This window comes from Bactrocera latifrons, unplaced genomic scaffold (assembly GCF_001853355.1).
Source record: "Bactrocera latifrons isolate USDA-ARS-PBARC rearing strain unplaced genomic scaffold, ASM185335v1 scaffold_430, whole genome shotgun sequence".
Lineage (NCBI taxonomy): Eukaryota > Metazoa > Arthropoda > Insecta > Diptera > Tephritidae > Bactrocera > Bactrocera latifrons.
Window position 1 is genome coordinate 48,231 of NW_017537080.1, and position 19,193 is coordinate 67,423.

General features: G+C 37.7%; 1 protein-coding gene across 4 annotated transcripts in view; it reads right to left on the bottom strand.

Moving 5' to 3' along the window:
• LOC108972855 (MOXD1 homolog 2-like) overlaps window positions 1-19,193 on the bottom strand; it is a gene marked incomplete at its 3' end in the record, with an annotated part of 113,899 nt that overhangs the window by 47,814 nt on the left and 46,892 nt on the right. For 2 of the 4 annotated variants that reach the window (XM_018939697.1, XM_018939696.1), the window contains 1 exon segment: window positions 10,925-12,866. In XM_018939697.1, coding sequence (XP_018795242.1) covers window positions 10,925-11,470 — 546 coding nt within the window. 4 annotated transcript variants of the gene reach the window in all.

Below are 19,193 nucleotides of genomic sequence, written 5' to 3' on the forward strand. Positions count from 1 at the left end.
ACGTCAGTGGTGAGGCAAAGTAAGGCACCACAAGACGTTCAGTGAAAGGCACCTGCTGCATTTCAATGGCTGGACATAAAAGTGTCGACTATATGTGTTGCTGAATCCTCTAGGAAAATTTTGAAATTGAGATTTCGCTCGTTTCGAGTTTTTGCATCAGACTAAGTTAAGATAGATCGGCATCAACAATGTATTAGAACATAGCACTAACTAACTCGTAAATTATTCTTATAAAAGTCATCACTTTCCAATACTGTTAAAACTGTACCCACTTCCAAAAGTTTTATGAGGTATTTAGTTGAGAAGAAGGGTTTTAATTTCTAATTCGTTAGCTTTAGCACATTAAATATGTTTATCCACATTCCTACAGGGTTAGTGATGACTGTACAGGAATAAGTACATACAAGCATGCACGTTTTTCGTATGCAACGACGATGTTGGCGATGAAGATGGCTGCAGCAACTTCAATTTGACATTCACGTGGAATGGCGACGAATGGGGCAGATGCCCGTCTCGCTGATATGTTCTCGTATGCAATTCGACGGGCCGGTCATGAGTCAATGCGGATGTGTGTTCAACCGGAGAATGCGTGGAGTGGATGTAGATTGCCAGAGATGCTGACTTTCTAAACGATTTTTTAAAGCCAGGCGCAAATGGCATAATTGCCGCTTTAGCTATTATTTAATCGTTTTCTCATATCTTTATTTTACATCGTAAGTAGATTGAAAAAAAGTTTGCCTATCGATAAATCCCGCGATAAATACACTGGTATTACAGAGTTAAGCACAATACGTAACAATAAATTAAAGCATAATTATTTTATTTTTTATTGAAATTATAATTCTGCTTTACGGTGCGGTAATGCCAAGGCCAGGCATAAGGAAATGCATCTACCAGAGATCAATGGAAAGGGTTTGAGGGCTCGTTGCGTAGGGCATAACGGGAGAATCTCTACAACGGAGGCTCTACAACTAGTGCTGAACCTGCCACCTGCAGACGAATTCCTGAAAGCTACGCGGCAAAATCCCACTTTTAATTGAGGAAAGAAGTTTCAGAGAAACCATAATAAAATATATACGGAGGACTCGAAAATGAAGGGCAGAGTAGGTGCGGGGAGACTCTATTATGTCCAAAGACATACTGCAGACTTATAAGCTGCCGAACCACCTCTGTATATTTCAAGCATTTCAAGCAGATGTCTTTGCTCTTGTGAAAGTTGCGTTGCTAGCCTCTAATGCATCAACAGGCAACTGCATACTTAACATCTATGTGAAACAATCAATCGATAGGAATGATCTACTTGCGGTTAGACACAAAGTTCCTCCTTACATTCGATAGGAACATGATTGGAATACTCATTGGTGAAAGTCATATCAAGTTTGAGGCCCCAGTGAAACAACGGAGCATTTGATAACATACCAGATTTGAATGTAATCCATTCACGATTTCGTCGAACAACAAATTTTGATTTTTTTCGCAAAATTTTTTATTACATAACTAGAGGACCTCGTCTATGCCTTCTATGGTTAGATATACATACATTAATAAGACACTATTCAATACCGGTTATGTCCGGTGTAAGAATTCATAGGGTTAAAATGTGTACATTGCAATAAAATTTGAAAATGACTGATAAGAAGCAAGAGGCCCATTTCTCCGTTAATAATATTTTTTCTAAAATTATTGATTCATAATAGAGTTGTATTTTGGGTATACTTATCAGTCAAGAATGACCGGGCTGTCGGTAATAATCAGAAAGTTTTAAGATCAATAACATTTGTGAGCTATGTACATACACTCAGCTTAAATTGTGACTCAACATTTTCTCAACACTGCAGCAGTACAGTTATTTTGTCAAGTTAGATGTTGTGTTAATATCTGCAGATGCAACTGTTAATGCGATTTTTAATGTGATATCAAAAACGGCTTACCAGCTCCATATGGTGCATCAAATAGTCTCTTATTCAGTGGCAATTATTAATTATTATCCGTATAAGTATACGAAAATTACTGCATTTTCAATTAACGGGTGATAAAAGTAGAGGTACTTTTTTAAGTATCCTTTTTTTGACAGATTACGCTTGAGCCGTGTCAAGTTGTCATGCCATTTTGTTCAATATTGTTTGGCATTTGTTCGGCGAAAAGACTTAGGCTTGAACAACGTTTTCACATCGTTCAAATTTATTGCGAAAACTCATGTTCTGTAAAGAGTCTGTTTCACACAACTTATGGACAACATAGTCGGCTTACTGAGCGTGAATAGACCACTTCTAGCACGCAGTGAAGAAAATATAGCAGCCGCAGCTGACAGTGTACAAGAAGATCGTGGAGAGTCAATGCGGGGCCGTTCACAGCAACTCAGACTGACGTCAAAATACAACTTGTGCAAGAACGAAAGCCGTTCGACCTTCCTAAGCTATAGTACATCGATTTGCTCTATGAGCTGTTGATAAGTTCCGACATTTTGAAGTAAATTTTTGTTCAGCGATGAGATCCACTTCTGGTTCAATGGGTATATAAATAAGCAAAATTACCGCATATATGACAAAGAGCAACCTGATGAGATTCAAGAGCTGCAATTTCATAAAAAAAAACAACAATTTGGTGTGGTGTGTGGGCCGGTGGAATCATCGATCCATATTTCTTCAAAAATGATGAGGGTGAGAAGGTAGCCGTCAATGATAACCGTTTTCACGTCATGATAACCGACTATTTGATGCCTGAAATTGAATTTCGTGCTCCCGGCGACATTTGGTTTCAACAAGTCGGCACCACTTCCTACACATCGTATCAATCAATGGATTCATTGAGGCGACACTTTGGTGAGCACATAATTTCACGTTCTGTGCCGGTCGATTGACCACCAAGATCGTGTGATATCACACCGTTAGACTTTTTCTATGCGATCAATCCCGCTTCGATTAAAGCCGTGGAGCAAAACATCACGCGTGTCATTCGCCAGTTATCAGCCGAAATGCTTGAACGAGTCAACGAAAATTAGACTCAACGGATGGACAATCTGAGACGTAGCCGCGGCCAACATTTGAAAGAAATGCAAAGACTGTTCTTTCGAGTAATAATGAAAATTCCCAATTAAATTTGAAGTTTCTGTGTTATTTTCTTTAAAAAGTAAAGAACTTTGAATTTTGAAAGGATCAGCCTTTATTATGTACTAAAAATTGTTTGTTTGCTAAAATTTTAGTTAATTATCTGTAATATGAATGTACGTATTAGAGTTCAGACGCGTGATAAAGACCAAAGAAAAAACATTTTTTTTTTATTTCTACACAATGTCGGACTTTCTATTTCGAAATGAACGTGTTCAATTGCTTAATATGTTTAACGTTTTCACGAAAATGTTCAAATATCAATAATAGTAGCTTGTAATATCGATTAAGCAAAAAGGTTTCGATGGATAAATGTTTAAACATTTTGATGCTTCTCGAATAACATATCCACACATATGTACATACATACATACCATAAATATACGAGTGATTAATGACTGCAGCAACTATAGCCAAGTCCGAAGGCATGTGTGTAAGGTGGTAGGGAAGAGAGCTGTAAATAGCTGCGTGCTGCTTTGATTGGCATTTGAGTAATGAGACTGTTTTGTGTCCATTATATGGCTATTTGCGTATTTCGGTGCTAATGTGAGCTCATGTTCGAGCCAGCCGCACATGTATTTACACATATGCATGCGTATTTACATACATGTATATGTACATACTATGTATGTATATGTGTGCCTCTGCACAGCTATGAATTGGTGAAGCATTCTATAGTGCAGGCAATCGTGGATACATTCAAATATTTGTAGCCATTGAGATTGGTAGTGCCGTCGCACATTAGCTTAATAATTCGGCGCAACAGACGATGGAATTGGCGGTGGGAACAAACAAACGGCCCCCAACATTTGAACCCAGTGGTCATGCAATCATCTGTCTTTCAGAATATGCGCTGCTCCGGACCAACTGATGGCCATTGTTCGTTTTGTTTTCGATTGTGCACAACATTCTACTTTACTTTACACACTAGCTTTCCTATGAATGAAGTGCTTATGGGAACACTTCAGCCACTACCATAAGTATGCATGTAGAGAAGTATGTATGAGTGTGTGGTTGTGTGCATAAGTGTGGGCATGACGTGTATTTGCTAAGAATTCAATTAGGCGGGCACTTGCGTAAACACTTGATGAATACATGCGCCTATGCATATATAGCCATGTAAATATTATACAGAGTTACACAACTTATACGAGCAGTTCAATTGTATTTCGCCCGGATACACCTAGTTTGATGCAAAATAAATGCCGAGCTACAAAGTTCAACATTGTTTGCATTGGTTTTTGCCGGAACCCAACATCTTGTAATGATGCCAAGTAGGATACCTTGGGGTACAAAATGAGACGATGCCAAAACAAAGGCCTAACTTACATACTGCTCATGGTTAAATTGCACAATTTACATTTCGACACAATACATTGTTGAATGCAATTGAGTTGTTACATCCGTATTTTTAGGCAAATACTTGTATATGGTCGATTTTAATTGATAAACATGTACATTGTTTCATATACATATTAGTTTTTCTTAAGCCCGCAACATATTTGAACTTTCAAACAGGTCATGGAACTTTATGCTAAGGCTTGCGAAATTTTAATGTGGAGTTCTGGATAAAGAATTGTGGTACATATGCCCGTAGGTGTTTTTTAAAACATGTGGCTTTCAATGAGGCAATACTTTTTTCGGAGTTAGTCTTTCTGGTGGTTGTCACATGGTTTATACTCAGTTTGGTTATCCATCTCATAATGAACAGACTTACTCGAAAACAATCTTCGATAGTACAATCGCCAAATAGAGTCGGCAATTTCAGCAACCATGCAGAGGTTCGCACCACGCTTATTTTAGTAGATAATGCGCATTCTCAGAAAAGGGGTAAGGTGTGCACTGGCTGGCTTTTGCTCCTGTGGATCAGAGTATCAAAGAAGGCATTTATTCATGCCATCCATCCGCCATCACGCACAACAATTACATGTCATACAGCCAACGAAACAATCAATTTGTTGAAAGAAACTTTTGGTGAGCGCATTATCTCCCGTTGTGTGATCTACAAGATTGTGCGAAGCAGCAATGCTGAATTATTTTTTTTTAAACTAATGGGAAACCCACGTTTTAATGAAAAAATTCAAATTGTTGGCCATAACTTTAAATTATATGCGTTTTGTTTCTTCTTGAAAACGCATGTATCAAAAAAAAAAAAAAAAACCCTTCACATACATTTCAATATTGGACTCTTGAACCAAAGCAATGATGTGCGAACAAATAGCAAACTGCGAATGTGTTTAAAGCCTTACACTCGATCTCTTTTGCCGGTCATAACCGGCAAATTTTCTTTTGGTGTCGCTTATTGCATTCACACGAGCGACACGAGTCTAGCAACCCGGATCGGACAATTCTTTGCATTCCCTTACACATCATCCCCTAGCCTCAAAAAGTAAAAGACGACAAAATTATTTGGGCGACAAAAGAATCCGTGTGTGAACCGACACTAAGCAAACAAATGGTTTAGTAGAGAGTATGCATATTTACATAACTACGCTTAACTGTAAGTCTCATTGTATGCTGAGTTTTGAAACAATATGCCACTGTCATTCTAAAGGCCTGCTTTCGGCCCACGCATATTAGCGTGGGTTCACTCCGCATTCCCACAATCTAAATACCAATTAGTATATAATGTTGCTTTTAAATTGGGGGAGCTGACGAGGCGGAAGGAAAAGTAGGCAAGCGTGCGTGCTTACAAGCATACGCATGTAAGTATATTTATATAGTTATATAGAGTTGTACGATTGGGGATCGTGACGTACTAGGCTTTTTATTACAATTTATGTCACTTTAATAACTCGGTGGCTTCCGTGTTTTCAGTCTCGTAATTGCGTTCAAATTTACGTTGTGTTCGCACGATTGAATTAGCACTTAAATTATAATTACTCATAGTGCTTGTTGCCAATTCATTCAATCAGAATGTTTGTACGAAATGGTCTCCGCACATACGTACATATGTATTACAAATTCATACTACAGGTTCATTTGTAGGTGAATTTCCTACAAGCATTTGTTTAAGGGGGTATTGTAGTCAAGAGGTCCGAATTTAGAGCGGGCCATTAAAAAATGTAGTTTCGAGAAAAACATGTAATGATTATCTGCGGGTGGGTCCACATTTTAAAACTTTTTACGCCACTGATGCTCATTCATACTCCGATGTTCCGTAGTAAATTACAATTCTGTATCTTGGTCAGGTTAGGTTATGTTATGAGGTCAATCCTAATAAGAAATCGCACTTGGACAGCTTAGAACGCCTGTCCGTGGTGTTGCCGAAATATTCTACATAACATGTCATAGGACCGTTACAATTTGACAATGCACTTAGAACGTATGAAAAATTTGTGGAGACTGCTAATGTCACTTTCGGCTATGTCTCCAGGTTCGCCGACGGTAAAATTACCGAGATGCTTCAACATCAGTCCTCCAAAGCTGGACAACGGAGATGAAGACGTAAATAAAGCTCATCCATAAAACTTGCGTTCGTCAAGATTTTTAGCCTTACCACATCAATGCCTATTGGATTCCTATGATTTCAGCAGGATGAACTTAAATTTTAGACTTGGTTATGTCAGTTTATAGGCTCAAGATTCACGGAATTTATGCTATATAACTAATTTGATTTCTACGTCACAAGTCACCAGCAAATATTATAAAAGCATTATAGGCTATGAATATTAATACTGTATGAAAACGACGAGAAAATTTTTCTCATTACTATTAATGAGTCATTGATACTAATGACTATTGACTCATCCGCTCTCGTCTGTCATTTGGTCCGGTAGCTTACGCATATGACTTAATTTTGTTGTTAGAATGAATAGTGATTTACCGATCTCATTTAGTAGAAAATAAGAATTTCGTATAATATTGTGCTATAATTGCTACAACTAATTAATAACGGCATACGGCAGAAATATTGTGCTGAAGATAAGAAGGGAACAGGATGACAACGATCCAATTGCGTGAGCAAAGTCATACAAATAAGTTTCACACAGATGGATAACGTGTTAAACGACATCAAGGAAGATGAACTGCTTGTTCGCGATTCAAAAAAGGTTCCACTTGTCACCGCCAAGAGAAAAGCAATAGATTTTTGGGTACAATTAAATATCATTAACCATAGCAACTATTAACAGGTAATTTTGAGAGGCAGAACTGTTCGGAAGGATTTCCAGAAAGAAACCGCTGCTCTGTTATAGAAGAAGACTAAATCATTTGGAGATCGCTTTAAAATTCCGCCAACGACAACAAGTGGTTGAAAAAAGGCACTGTTTACTGATGAAACAATACAATATTTATCTTTGTGTATCTGTTCTGATGTGATAAGCTATGTTAGGCGTTCAAAACGAAAATAGTTGCATCCAGGTGCATTGGAGCATGGAGGCAGTAATGTAATGCTTTGAGGTGCAATGTCATGGCACGACATTGAGTCTATATGTAAAACTGATAGACAAATGGACCAATTTAAGTACATACTAATTATGAACGCCATCATGCTGCAATTTGCCAACGCTAACATGCCTGTAGCATGGACGTATTACATGGGATAACGATCTGAAACATACAGTTGGACACACTTAACAGTGGTTTCATGACAATTTGGTGACTGCTTTTAACTGTTCTTGTTTAGTCAAGACCCAAAGCATATCAAGAAACTTTGGAGTCACGTGAAAATGGGAAATGCAACACAAAGTAAAATAATTCGACAAATTATATGAAAGGACAATCGGTTGCACAGAACATCTAATTAATAAAAATTAGTAAAGTAAATGCCACGTAAGCAGTAAACGCCGGTATTGCTTTGCCTTTTAATTGTCTTTTTTAAAAACTTTTAAACCGTGTGTAATTACTTACTTACTATTTATTATTATTCTTTTATTCCTCTAGTATTTACAGAACTGTTTTTCGAGATTCGCAAATAGCTTTTATTGTTTTAAATATACCCATACAGGATTTATCCGGAAAGTAATAGGACAGAGTCGATTTAAACAAATTTATTGAACCAATCGTTACAATTCTTTCAAAATAGGTTTCTTCTGCGTCGCTGTAGCGCTGAAAGCGCGATTTCCATGTTTACAAGAAAGGCGATGTGAACCGGGGCCTTATCGTGAGCAACTTCCAATCGGCTGCGATGGGTTGTCGGACACGATTACACCTTCGTTTGAGTCTCATGAAGACTTATACGTAAACGTTGATGACAAAAAAGACAATGAGTATCGTTTTCACTTTGGATTTGCTCATTGTTCCCTTTTTTGGGCGAGGAGACGCCGGCCCCCTAAACAGACCTGGTGCCACCGAAACACTCTACTTCTTGCTAAAGCAACATCTGGGTAAGCCTGCTCTAACGAACGCTGCATTTTCGGCTTGCAGCACTCACAGAAACACGTCGGTGCTCGGAGACAACTGACCAGCCACTCGTTCGTTAGCTAGGGAAGCCCTCTACCGAATTCAGTCGGTGCGCGCAAGCTTTGAAGTACAGTCCCGGCGGAAGAAAATCAGTCCTATTACCTTCCGGACAAACCCTTCACCTTACTTGTAAGTAAGGCTCATTTTCAGATATAAAAATCAGCATACTATTGCTTGACCTTACAACGTTGCAATATTGTAAAATTATCCTAAATACACTAGCGCTTACATATTTCAAAAATGCTTAATTAAATAGTTTAAACGACACCGTTAAACCTAATTAAGAACGATGGGTTCTTTTGCATACATTTAGTTATGTAAACTAGTACAGTATAAGTATGTTTTGTATGTTTTTCATATAATTAAGAAGAAATATCTTATCTCATAAATTTCGTTGTTGTTTTGTTGGTTGTATCTTTTTGATGATTACATCTGAATGCACATTCCTTCGGTTGCCAGTTCAAGAAACAGGTTGTAAAATATAATAAGTACGAAGAACAGCTGCTTAAGACCGGTTTGCTGTGCTTGAAGATTCTGTACGGAAATATGACACTGGCGGCGGCATTAAAGCATTGCTTGTTGCACATGCAATCAACTATTAACATGCAACGTCCATGCATCGCTGCAATCCACGTTCTTTTACTTAGCTGTTTACCAGATACCGGTTGTACCTCTGTCATTAAAAAAAATTCTGCACAAATAATAATTAAGATTGACAACCCAACTACGAGAAAATTGCATATTAAAGTGCGCTGCAACCAGTGTTGCCACTCACAGCTAACCTTGGGAGAATCACTAGCAGTTACTCTACTTGCATTGGAAACAGTTAGAAATATACGAATATGCAATAGGTAAATACATACATATACATATATGTATAAATAAAGTACCAGGTGGAGATTGTTTTTTGGTATTTGTTTGTTGTTGTATTTTAACATGACACAGTTTGTGAAGAATTTTATTAAGAAGCTCCGACTTTTAATTTAAAAAATGGATATTAAGTAAATTTGCAAAAAAATAACAGTTTCTCGCTTAACTTTATATCGGAGTTCAAAGTCAAAGATTTATGACTAGTTTCACAGATGAGGGAATGATCTTCAAATCACGTATGATTTTGAAAAGGAGATACCTACATCTTAGACCGTCTCATATTAGATCCAACCCTACGGTGAAATATGCAGGTGGAATTAACGCTGTCCAGAGCCACCAGGCACTCATGATATGCAGATGTCTAGCCCACAGCTCCTGGGACAGCAGTCCAATTATCATCAGATGGCGGCATACCACGATCGAAAGGCTTACTGTCACGTATGTAGAGGAGTTTGCAACCGTGTACTCCTGATATGTATGCTCTGGCATAAAGTTCTAACTGGGAGATTACAACCTAGCAAGGTTTACAGATATGTACGATCAAGCTACCAGGAGACGAATTCCTTATCCAACAAGGCTACGCGTTCTATACAGAGCACTGCAGGCTCAAGAAACACTTGCCTAACATAGGCATAATCTATTGCGCAAATTGTTGGTTTTACGACATGGAACAGGAAACTTCAGAACATCTGATTTTAGACTGCCCACCAATGTGTAGAAGCAGGCTCATGGCTCTTGGATCTATCTAGGTGGACAGGTATCACTTCACCTCAGTGCTGGATCTTTGTGATCATATGTAAGTGATAAAGGAGAGGACACAACAGACCACAGGTAGCATTGCAAAATCTCAATTATTTTCCATATACATATATAGACCGACTATCTCAATGAAATGAACCAGTCTTTCATTTTGTGAGATATCACGCTGAAATTTTGTGTACACCCTTTTCTCCCAATGTCGGGACTGCTATAAAGTTGTCATACGAACTGAACGAAAAATATATATGAAAATGTAGTTTTTTAGTTGACGAGATATCTTCACAAAGTTTGGAAAGGATTATTGTCCAAAGCAACCCTAAAATAATTGAGAAATTTTCCAGGTCGGATCACTATTGCATACAGCTGCCATATAAACTAAAAGACTAATTCTACTTGCTAATTGCTAAGTGGCAATATATGTTCATATGTACATATATACAGATATATATATATAAATACCGAGTATATCGTCAATTGCTTCCTTTAACAATTGTGTTAGTTGCCATAACTCAAAAATTTATGCACTGAAGCCTAAAAAGGTTGCCATACAATCCGAAATTCTCCTAGTTTCTTCAACATACCTAACAAACCGACATATATATGTATATACATACATGCGTAGGTCACATAAGTAATGATGGGGATAAAATTTAGACACCATAAAGATAAATATTCTCAGATACAAAGGCAAGAATGAGCGTGAAAACACTTATGAGCTGCGTGTGTAAGACCCATTATAGTTGAATGGGTGTGTGAAATATATTTAAGTATATTGTTAAGCTCACCTGAAAATATGTTTGACCCTTGTCTACCCAACCGATGGCGATGTCAGAGCCAGCGAGGCTGCCGTCGGGCGAGAAACCAAATCCAACGTAACCCAGCGTACGTGCTTGTATTTCGAACGTAATATCCTGATTAATGATTGTCCATAAAATGCGAAAATCCTCATTCAAATCGACGGCATGATCCCAGCTCAAAGCGTTGCCTTCACCGTCGCCTCCAACCGTACCACTACTCAGAACACCCAAACGACTACCACCTTGACCGGCAATGGTGGTTGCACTGTCTTCGCTACCGTCGCCCACTGTGGCCACCTTAGCTGTCATTGCCGCTGCTGCTGCTGCTGCTGCTGCTGCTGATGCTGTCGATGTTACCGACGCTGTCGCCGCAGCAATTGCTGTCGCCCCTACTGTTGGCGGACAAAGGCAACTCACAGCCACGATGAAACAGGATATAAAACATGTGATTAACGATGACAGCGATGAACTTGAATGTTTCACTTCCTCCTTCCGCACCGTCGCCTTGCGTGTTGTAGACATTGTCGTTGCCATTCCGTTCTAAATTAATGATATCGCGATGAGTGTGCTTGTCCTGTGAGCTTATGAGCGCATGTGTATGTTCGTATGTATTTCCTGCGAACCGCCTCCCGGCCGCTCGGGTGCGTGTTAATAGTTTTCAAAACGAATGCTAAAAAAATGCAAAGGAATGTGCGTAAGTGTTATGACCGACCACTTGGTATTTGGCTGCGTATGCCGAGTTTGGCAGTTCGTTTTTATAAATTACGCTTGGGTTGACCAACCTATTTCGTTTGTAGCTACCAGTCAGCGTTTTGTTGTCGATTGGCTACGTTCTTCACAGCACCTTGGCCGAAATAAATGTATGTCCTGCGAAACCCAAAACCATGCGGATTCAGTTGAACATATGCCCGTAGCGTGTGGACGACAAGTGCTTCAAAATAAAGTTGACGACAATTGGGCGCATGTCATTTATTGCTTTTAAATCCCGCTACGAATGGTTTTAAGACCGATGACTTGCCAAGTCTTTTAACGCTGACGTAGCACGACGCCAACTGCTGTGCTGTTGTTGTTTCCCCCCGAAATTACTTATTACGGCAATAGGCGATAGTTGGGCCGTTTTGCCGTATTAAAAACAATTTTCCCAGCCGGTGGCGCCACAAGAGAAAATCTACTGTGATGAGCCTTTTTTATGCGCTGCTGCCTCGTAACAAATGTTGCTTATGACCTAGTATAACAAACACACACACACATACACATGTATGTTCGAATATCATTTATATGAATAGGTAAGAGCGTATTTTACGGTTTTATGTACTACTTGCAATTTCACTTTATTTGGCCTTTGCTTTCCTTTGTTTATTCAGTTTTGCTTTCTTTCGTGATTTTGTGTGTGTTTTTCATTTTGATGTCTTGTTTTTTTTTTTTTTGGTGTATCACAGCTCTGATGTTATAAATAGCGTTAAAGTTTGTTGCAAGAATTACTATTTTGGTGGATTATTGGTCTACATGGCCATAAGAACGCGCAAGCAGACGGGTCGCTTCCTACGATGTCCTCTCGGTTTTATTATTTCGCTTTCTTTTTTATGCTGCTTTAGCAGCTAGAAGTGACAGGCGGCTTTATTTTAATCGGAATTTTATTGTATTTATCCTTGACTTGACATCGGAAGCAGAGACGTGCAGGCTTCAGTGCCAAGCTTCTTACTCCTATAAGGAAAGTTCACTGAGGTAAAGACGTGCGACAAATTTTCTAATTAAGTTTACTTTTGCTCTTCCGTTTACGTCGTCGGTTTTGTGCGTTTTAACGTCTTCGTGTTCTCACGCCGGCATTCACGTAATTTGTACGCGTTCTACCAGTTTCGGTGGCATCAACCTTTCAAGTTAAGTCGTATTCAAGGTGCGTGTACAATTGTGGCAATGCGATGTTGGATGTCTGAAAGGCAGAAAAGACAAGAAAATTACACATAATTAGTTTAATTTACTTTTGAAAATGTGTTTGATGTGTGTTTAGTTGTTAAATCGAGTATAATTGCATAAATGCACTGAAAAGACGGAATTCAACTGTCAGAAATGTAGCCGTGGAACAGCTCAACGTCTGTTTGCAGAAATTGGCGTGCGCTTGCTGAGAGACGCGGGGCGGATTAGGGATGTTTAATTCCGACAAATACTCGAAAGGGGGGCATGCGCTCATAGTAATACCATTTTGCTTGGTTGAAATTGAGGAATAAAAATTGCCATAGAAAGGTATTTCACCTTGTATGTGTATAGATAGAATCGAATAGATAGTTACTTTAGTTTCAAAGATCTTTATTTTGAGGTTGGCAAATTAGGTAGGCATGTCCTAAAAATTGAATATTAAGTTTGAACCCAGAAGGAAACGAGCTGAGTCAATTTAGCCATGTCCGTCTGTCTGCATATACACTAGTCAGTTTTGGAGATACCACCGTTAAATTTTGCTTATTGTCGAACCGCCGATATCAAATAACTACATTATATACTTAGCTGCAAACGTGCCCTAGTTCTTCTATGAAAAACTGATATATTTCACGAGATATTTTTAAGAAATTTGTTATGAAATGTTCCAGATCCGGCTACTATAGCATATAGCTCCCATTTTTGATCGGAATCAACTGCTTTTATAGAAAACTTTTTCATTTAAGGATATATTGCCCTGGGTTATTTTTTTAAGGGATTGGTGCCATATTTGAAAGAATTATTTAGATCGGACAAAACCAACAGATGTTCCATGCTAAGGTACTTTTTCCAATAGCCTACTTTTGACACATCTCGCAGAAGTCGTGTCAAATTATCATGTTTGGCATTTCATCCTGAAAAGCTTTACGCCTGAACAACGTTTACAACTCTCTTAACTTTTTTACGAAGATTCACATTCAGGAAATAAGGTGTTTCGTGCGCTACGCTCAACTTACGGCAATTCGCACCATCAACATCCATCTTGAGACCCAGCATTCATTATATGGATAATATTCGACAGAATAGACCACGTCCAGCACGTGTGTACAGTGAAGAAAATATACAAGCGTAGCTGAGAATGAACACGAAGACCGTGGAGAGTCGATTCGGCACCGTTCGCAGCAACTCGGACTAGCGCATTGAAACGACTTGGCGCATTTTATATTTAAAGATTCAAGAGCTGCCGTTTCATACCGTGGAATCATAGATCCATATTTCTTCAAAAATTGCAACCGTTATCGCGCTATGACAACCGACTATTTCAAATCTGAAATTGACACACATCGCATCAATCAATGGATTTATTGAGAAAACACTTCGGAGAGCAGATAATTTCACGTTATATGCCGGTCGATTGGCCACCAAGCTCGTATGATATCACACCGTTAGACATTTTCCAGTGGAGAAATGTAAAGTCTAAAGTCTATGCGGATAACCCCGCTTCTATTCAGAACTTGGAGCTAAACATCGCACATGTCATTCACCAGTTACCAGTCGAAATGCTTGAACGAGTCATTCAAAATTGGACTTAACGGACCATCTGGACTTAGATAATACAGAAAACTGTTTAACTCAATTTGTCGCCCTCGTGTCACTTGTATGAACACAATGAGCAATATCAAAAGAGTATCTGCCGATAATGCGCAACTGAAAAGTCCTCGTCTGAACGAGTCTAGCAGAACATCAAAAAATCTGGAAAAAATAATAAAATATTAAATAACTCAAACCTGCCAGTTATCGACTTTAACTTTGAATCGTAATCGTAAAATGTAACATTAAATTCTGCGTTACTTAAGTATCCTCATGGGGAGACATTAAACAAGAGCCTTGTGCGAATTTTCTCAATTATGAATAATCATGTGATAAAATTACCTTGAGTAACGGTAGAGTTTTGCGCAATAACACACTGGATGTACCAAAACTCATATCAATTCTGAACATTTCAGAGTGATGCAAATATATTCAATTAAAATATCAAAAGTGCTTAAAAGAGAAAAAGTGAAAACACTGCTAAATAATTCACCGATCTTCCATCTGCGCCAGAAGGGGACTTAGTCAATTTCAAATTTCGTCCTATGGCTATAGTATATACATATGTATATAATCTTAGTTATGTGTTTTAAAAACGTACTCTGTTATATGTAAGAACATAAAAGCACGAGAATAGCTGCTGGGAGCGTTATATTCAAAGTAACCTAAAGTTGCCCTTCGCTGAGTCATTGCATCTGAGTGAAACAAGTCTAATAAAATTACTTTGTGAATTAACTGCGCTTGGCAACGCTACAAAATGGAGAAAATGTAAAGGAAAATAGCTCCCGGATACATATTAACAGCTTACATCAATTTTCTAACGGCGCTTGTAGCTGCAGTGATGACGAAGATTACATAAACGAAGGATAGAAGTTGTAAGTACATAAAAGTAATAAGCACGAGGATTGCCCCACAATTACTTAGAAGAGAGATACATTTATACGACAACTGTATAGATGGAAAAGTCTAAATGATTCTGTGAAATGATTTGTAATCTTTTGAAAATTTGTTGGCACAAAACTACAGTACCATTTGGTCCGGTATCTGTAATATACAATTCCTACTAGAAAATATATATTTCTATGGAAAACATAATATATAACGGGGTTTTCAATAGGAACGCTACAAAAGTAGAGCGATAGCAACATCAAACGATGACATATTTTTTTCGCTCTTGTGACATTTCCCTTAAGTAAGGCTTATTCCATCATGGAAAGACATACGATACAACAACGAGTTGAAATTATTAAAATTTACTACCGAAATTCGCAGTAAAATGTTCCTGTGCCAATGAAACAAGGAAGTGCCAGTAGTATTGAGAATATTACTGTTGCTAGCGCATCAATTGCAGAAAACCCAAATCGAGTCACCATTTTATCCCGAAAAAATTACGGTTTGGTGCGGTTTGTGGGTCGACGGCGTCGCTGGACCGTACTTTATTGTGATTGGAAATCGCTACCGCTAGATGATATCCGCATATTTCTGGCCCGAATTGGATGAAATGTACATGGACAATATGTGGTTTCAACAGGACGGCGCCACAAGCCACACAGCGAATATCAATCGATTTATTGAAAAACAAGTTTGGTGGACGTGTTATATCACGTAATGGCCCTTTCATATTTTGACGCCGTTGGACTATTTTCTGTGAAGCTACGTCAATTCTATGGTTAAGCCAACAGTCCAGCGCCGATCGATGAATATCGAACGTGAAATACCAGTAGTATCGACCGATTTATGTTTGAAAACCGTCGAAAATTGGGTTCAGCGTCTAAACTTCTGCAAGCGTACCCGTGGTGGTCATGCAAATGAAATCGAGTTCCATACATAATGGCATCGAATGTACTTTCACAGGAGTAATAATAAAAATTTTGTAGCGCTCTTATTGAAAAACCCGTTATAATAACTGCTAGATACCACATAACAGCTAACACATAACAACACTTGCAACTGCAGCGGGAATTGAGTAAGTTTTCATTTAGAAATTCCATTATAGATAATATTATATTAAGTTGATATAATTTTCAAAATAAAGCGTTCTGTATTAAATTGGCGCCCGAACGCTTCTCTTTGTTTGTATGACAACCATATGCATACGATATTGGCGATTCCGACAAATGATTTGAAAAAAAACTAAGGGACAATTTGAAACATTTTCTGCCTCAAAAATATTCCAATTGCTGAGGACGCAGTGAAATAGATTATAGCTGGCTCAGTAATCAGTCGTTGAGTATGTATTATACCACGTGCATCCCAAAAGACTGATGTAATAACCTTTTCTCCCGACTTTGTCGTCTTTCAACGCCTCAGAACGGGTTCATCATGTGCAGTCCGCTAGAGTGACTGTCGATTGGACTCCAGTGGGAAATGTTGTTTCTTATGGATCGGTTTTATTATGATTAAAGAGTTGAGTGCACATCTCAGATTCAATTATTCGTTGCTTTTTTCTTAATTTTTCACATACATTTTGATCTTTTCATTATTTACTAATTTAACCCATAACTCTTTTTATAGTGTCATAATTTTAAAATTATTGATTTATTCTTTAAAATATAATATATTTGTTCTCCCTCAAAGTAATCTCATTTGGCCCCAATACACTTCCGCCAACGTTTTTTAAAATTCTCGAAACAGTAGTCCAAGTCAATTTCTGGAATAGCCTTCAATGCGCTTAGCAATTCACGTTTGACTTAAAAAGGCATCCCCGCAGCGCCCGTTTGAGTTTGATGAATAGCCAGAAGTCAGACGGAGCTAAATCAGGTCAATGTTGTGGTAAAATTGGCGAAAATCGAATGAAGAAAAAATGCAGTATGTGACGGTGCATTATCGTTACAAATTATCTTTACAAATAGCTTTACGCAATTAACGAATAATATTCAAATAAGATTCGTTGTTGACGGTACGAATTCCGCGTGCATTACACCTTGATAACTGAAGAAAACTGTTAACATAGCCTTGGTTTTGGTCTGTGAAACAATAAACGTTAATGTGACGCCGGATCTTTCAAAATGGTTTTCACTGATATCTCAAGGATGCCAGTAAGATTTTTGACTGTTAGTCGTCGATTCTCAAGTACCAATTTCTTTATTTTTGTGACGTGTTGTCATCTGCTGATTTTGATGTCCGTCATGAACGTGGTTCATCGTCAACGGGTTCTCGGCCTTCTTTGCATAATTTGTACCAATCAAGAGCACTTGCCCACAATTGGCTTTTTTTCAACATTCTGAACGTTTCGGCATCAGAAATTTGATTTTACACACAAACTTTAATGGAATTTAGTTGTAGAATTATTTCACTTATCGTAAACATCGGCGTATGCACTTTATGTACATCAGAAAGACAACCGTATATTAAACACTAATGATTACTTTGATGTGACATTTGACACAGATGTCATTGACAGTCATACCAACTTAAACAAAAAATATTTCGACGAAAAAAAATATTTCGCACGAAATATAAATTAAAAAGTCTTACTATTTTTTGCCCACAGTCGTTTTTCCTTTCGTCTATTAACTTATAAGTGATGTTGCCATGTTTTGCATTCTTGGGGACAATTTATTGTATCTAGTTCCGAGAGATATGTGATCAACGATTGAATTGCTTTATTACATCTTCGCGCTAAACTCATTTGTTGAATTCAGGACAGTATATACTTGTAGGAAAATAAAAAAAAGACGTGTGGCACTCGGGGACTGCCGCGGTAAAGCTATTGCATAGCACAGGGATGGGCACATTTTTAGTCCGCAAAGTTAGCAAAGTGCGCACGAGGGCTTGATGAGGGGAATATCAGTTTACGGAGGGAAGGGCAAAAGAGTTGTGAAAAAAATCAATTTGCTTGAACAATGTTGCCATTACTCAATTCGCATATGTAGTTTTGTACACATCTAACTTTTCAATTATAATTTTTCGTAATATATAATATCAAAACTGAAATCAAACTATTAAAAATAGTTTATATATTTTTTAATAATAGCATTCGACTCTGATTTTGAGTTAATTTAAGAAAATTTCGAACATATTGAAGACATTTTTTATAATTTCTACAGTATATTGAGATTGGCAACCCTACGTTGTGAGAGAGCAATCTGCTGATTCGTTTCTATGGGAAAAACTCCAAATCGTTGGAAATTCTATGGTAAGCGGGCAGTAGAAGCGGTGTTGGCCAATCATTCACATTGCGCTCTCATAAGATTCATTTGGGCATATGTGTTTGAAGAAACAGTGGTTCATAAACTGAAGTTATTATTGAAATTACTTTTTATAAGGAAGTTTAAAGAAATAACCTGGTTTAAAACTTTTTGATTCGAAAATTATATTTATATTTGGAAGTACCTACACTTGTGAACAAATTTTTTCAATAATGAAATTAAACAAACATAAAATACGAAGTAGGTTATTTGATTAAAATTTTTGTACAATAATGCGTGTAGCTACAGCAAATGAGATTAAACCAAACATAGAATTTATTATTTCAAATAAACTAAATTAAACGCTATTATAAAGACATATTAAAAAAATTATTACTGAAATAAAATATTTATTATAATTTTTGTTATGTGTCCTACATTTTATAAATTTATAGTAGTTACAATAAAACTTAAAACTGTTAGCTCGGGCAAAATGCCGCTGAGGGCTAATATGCCCAACCCCGACATAGCATTTTGTATCAACTTATGCAATTATAATTATTTATTTATTTTATTCATGCAGTATTTCTTTTTCTTTGATATTAATTCAAGTTACACTTTTTGAG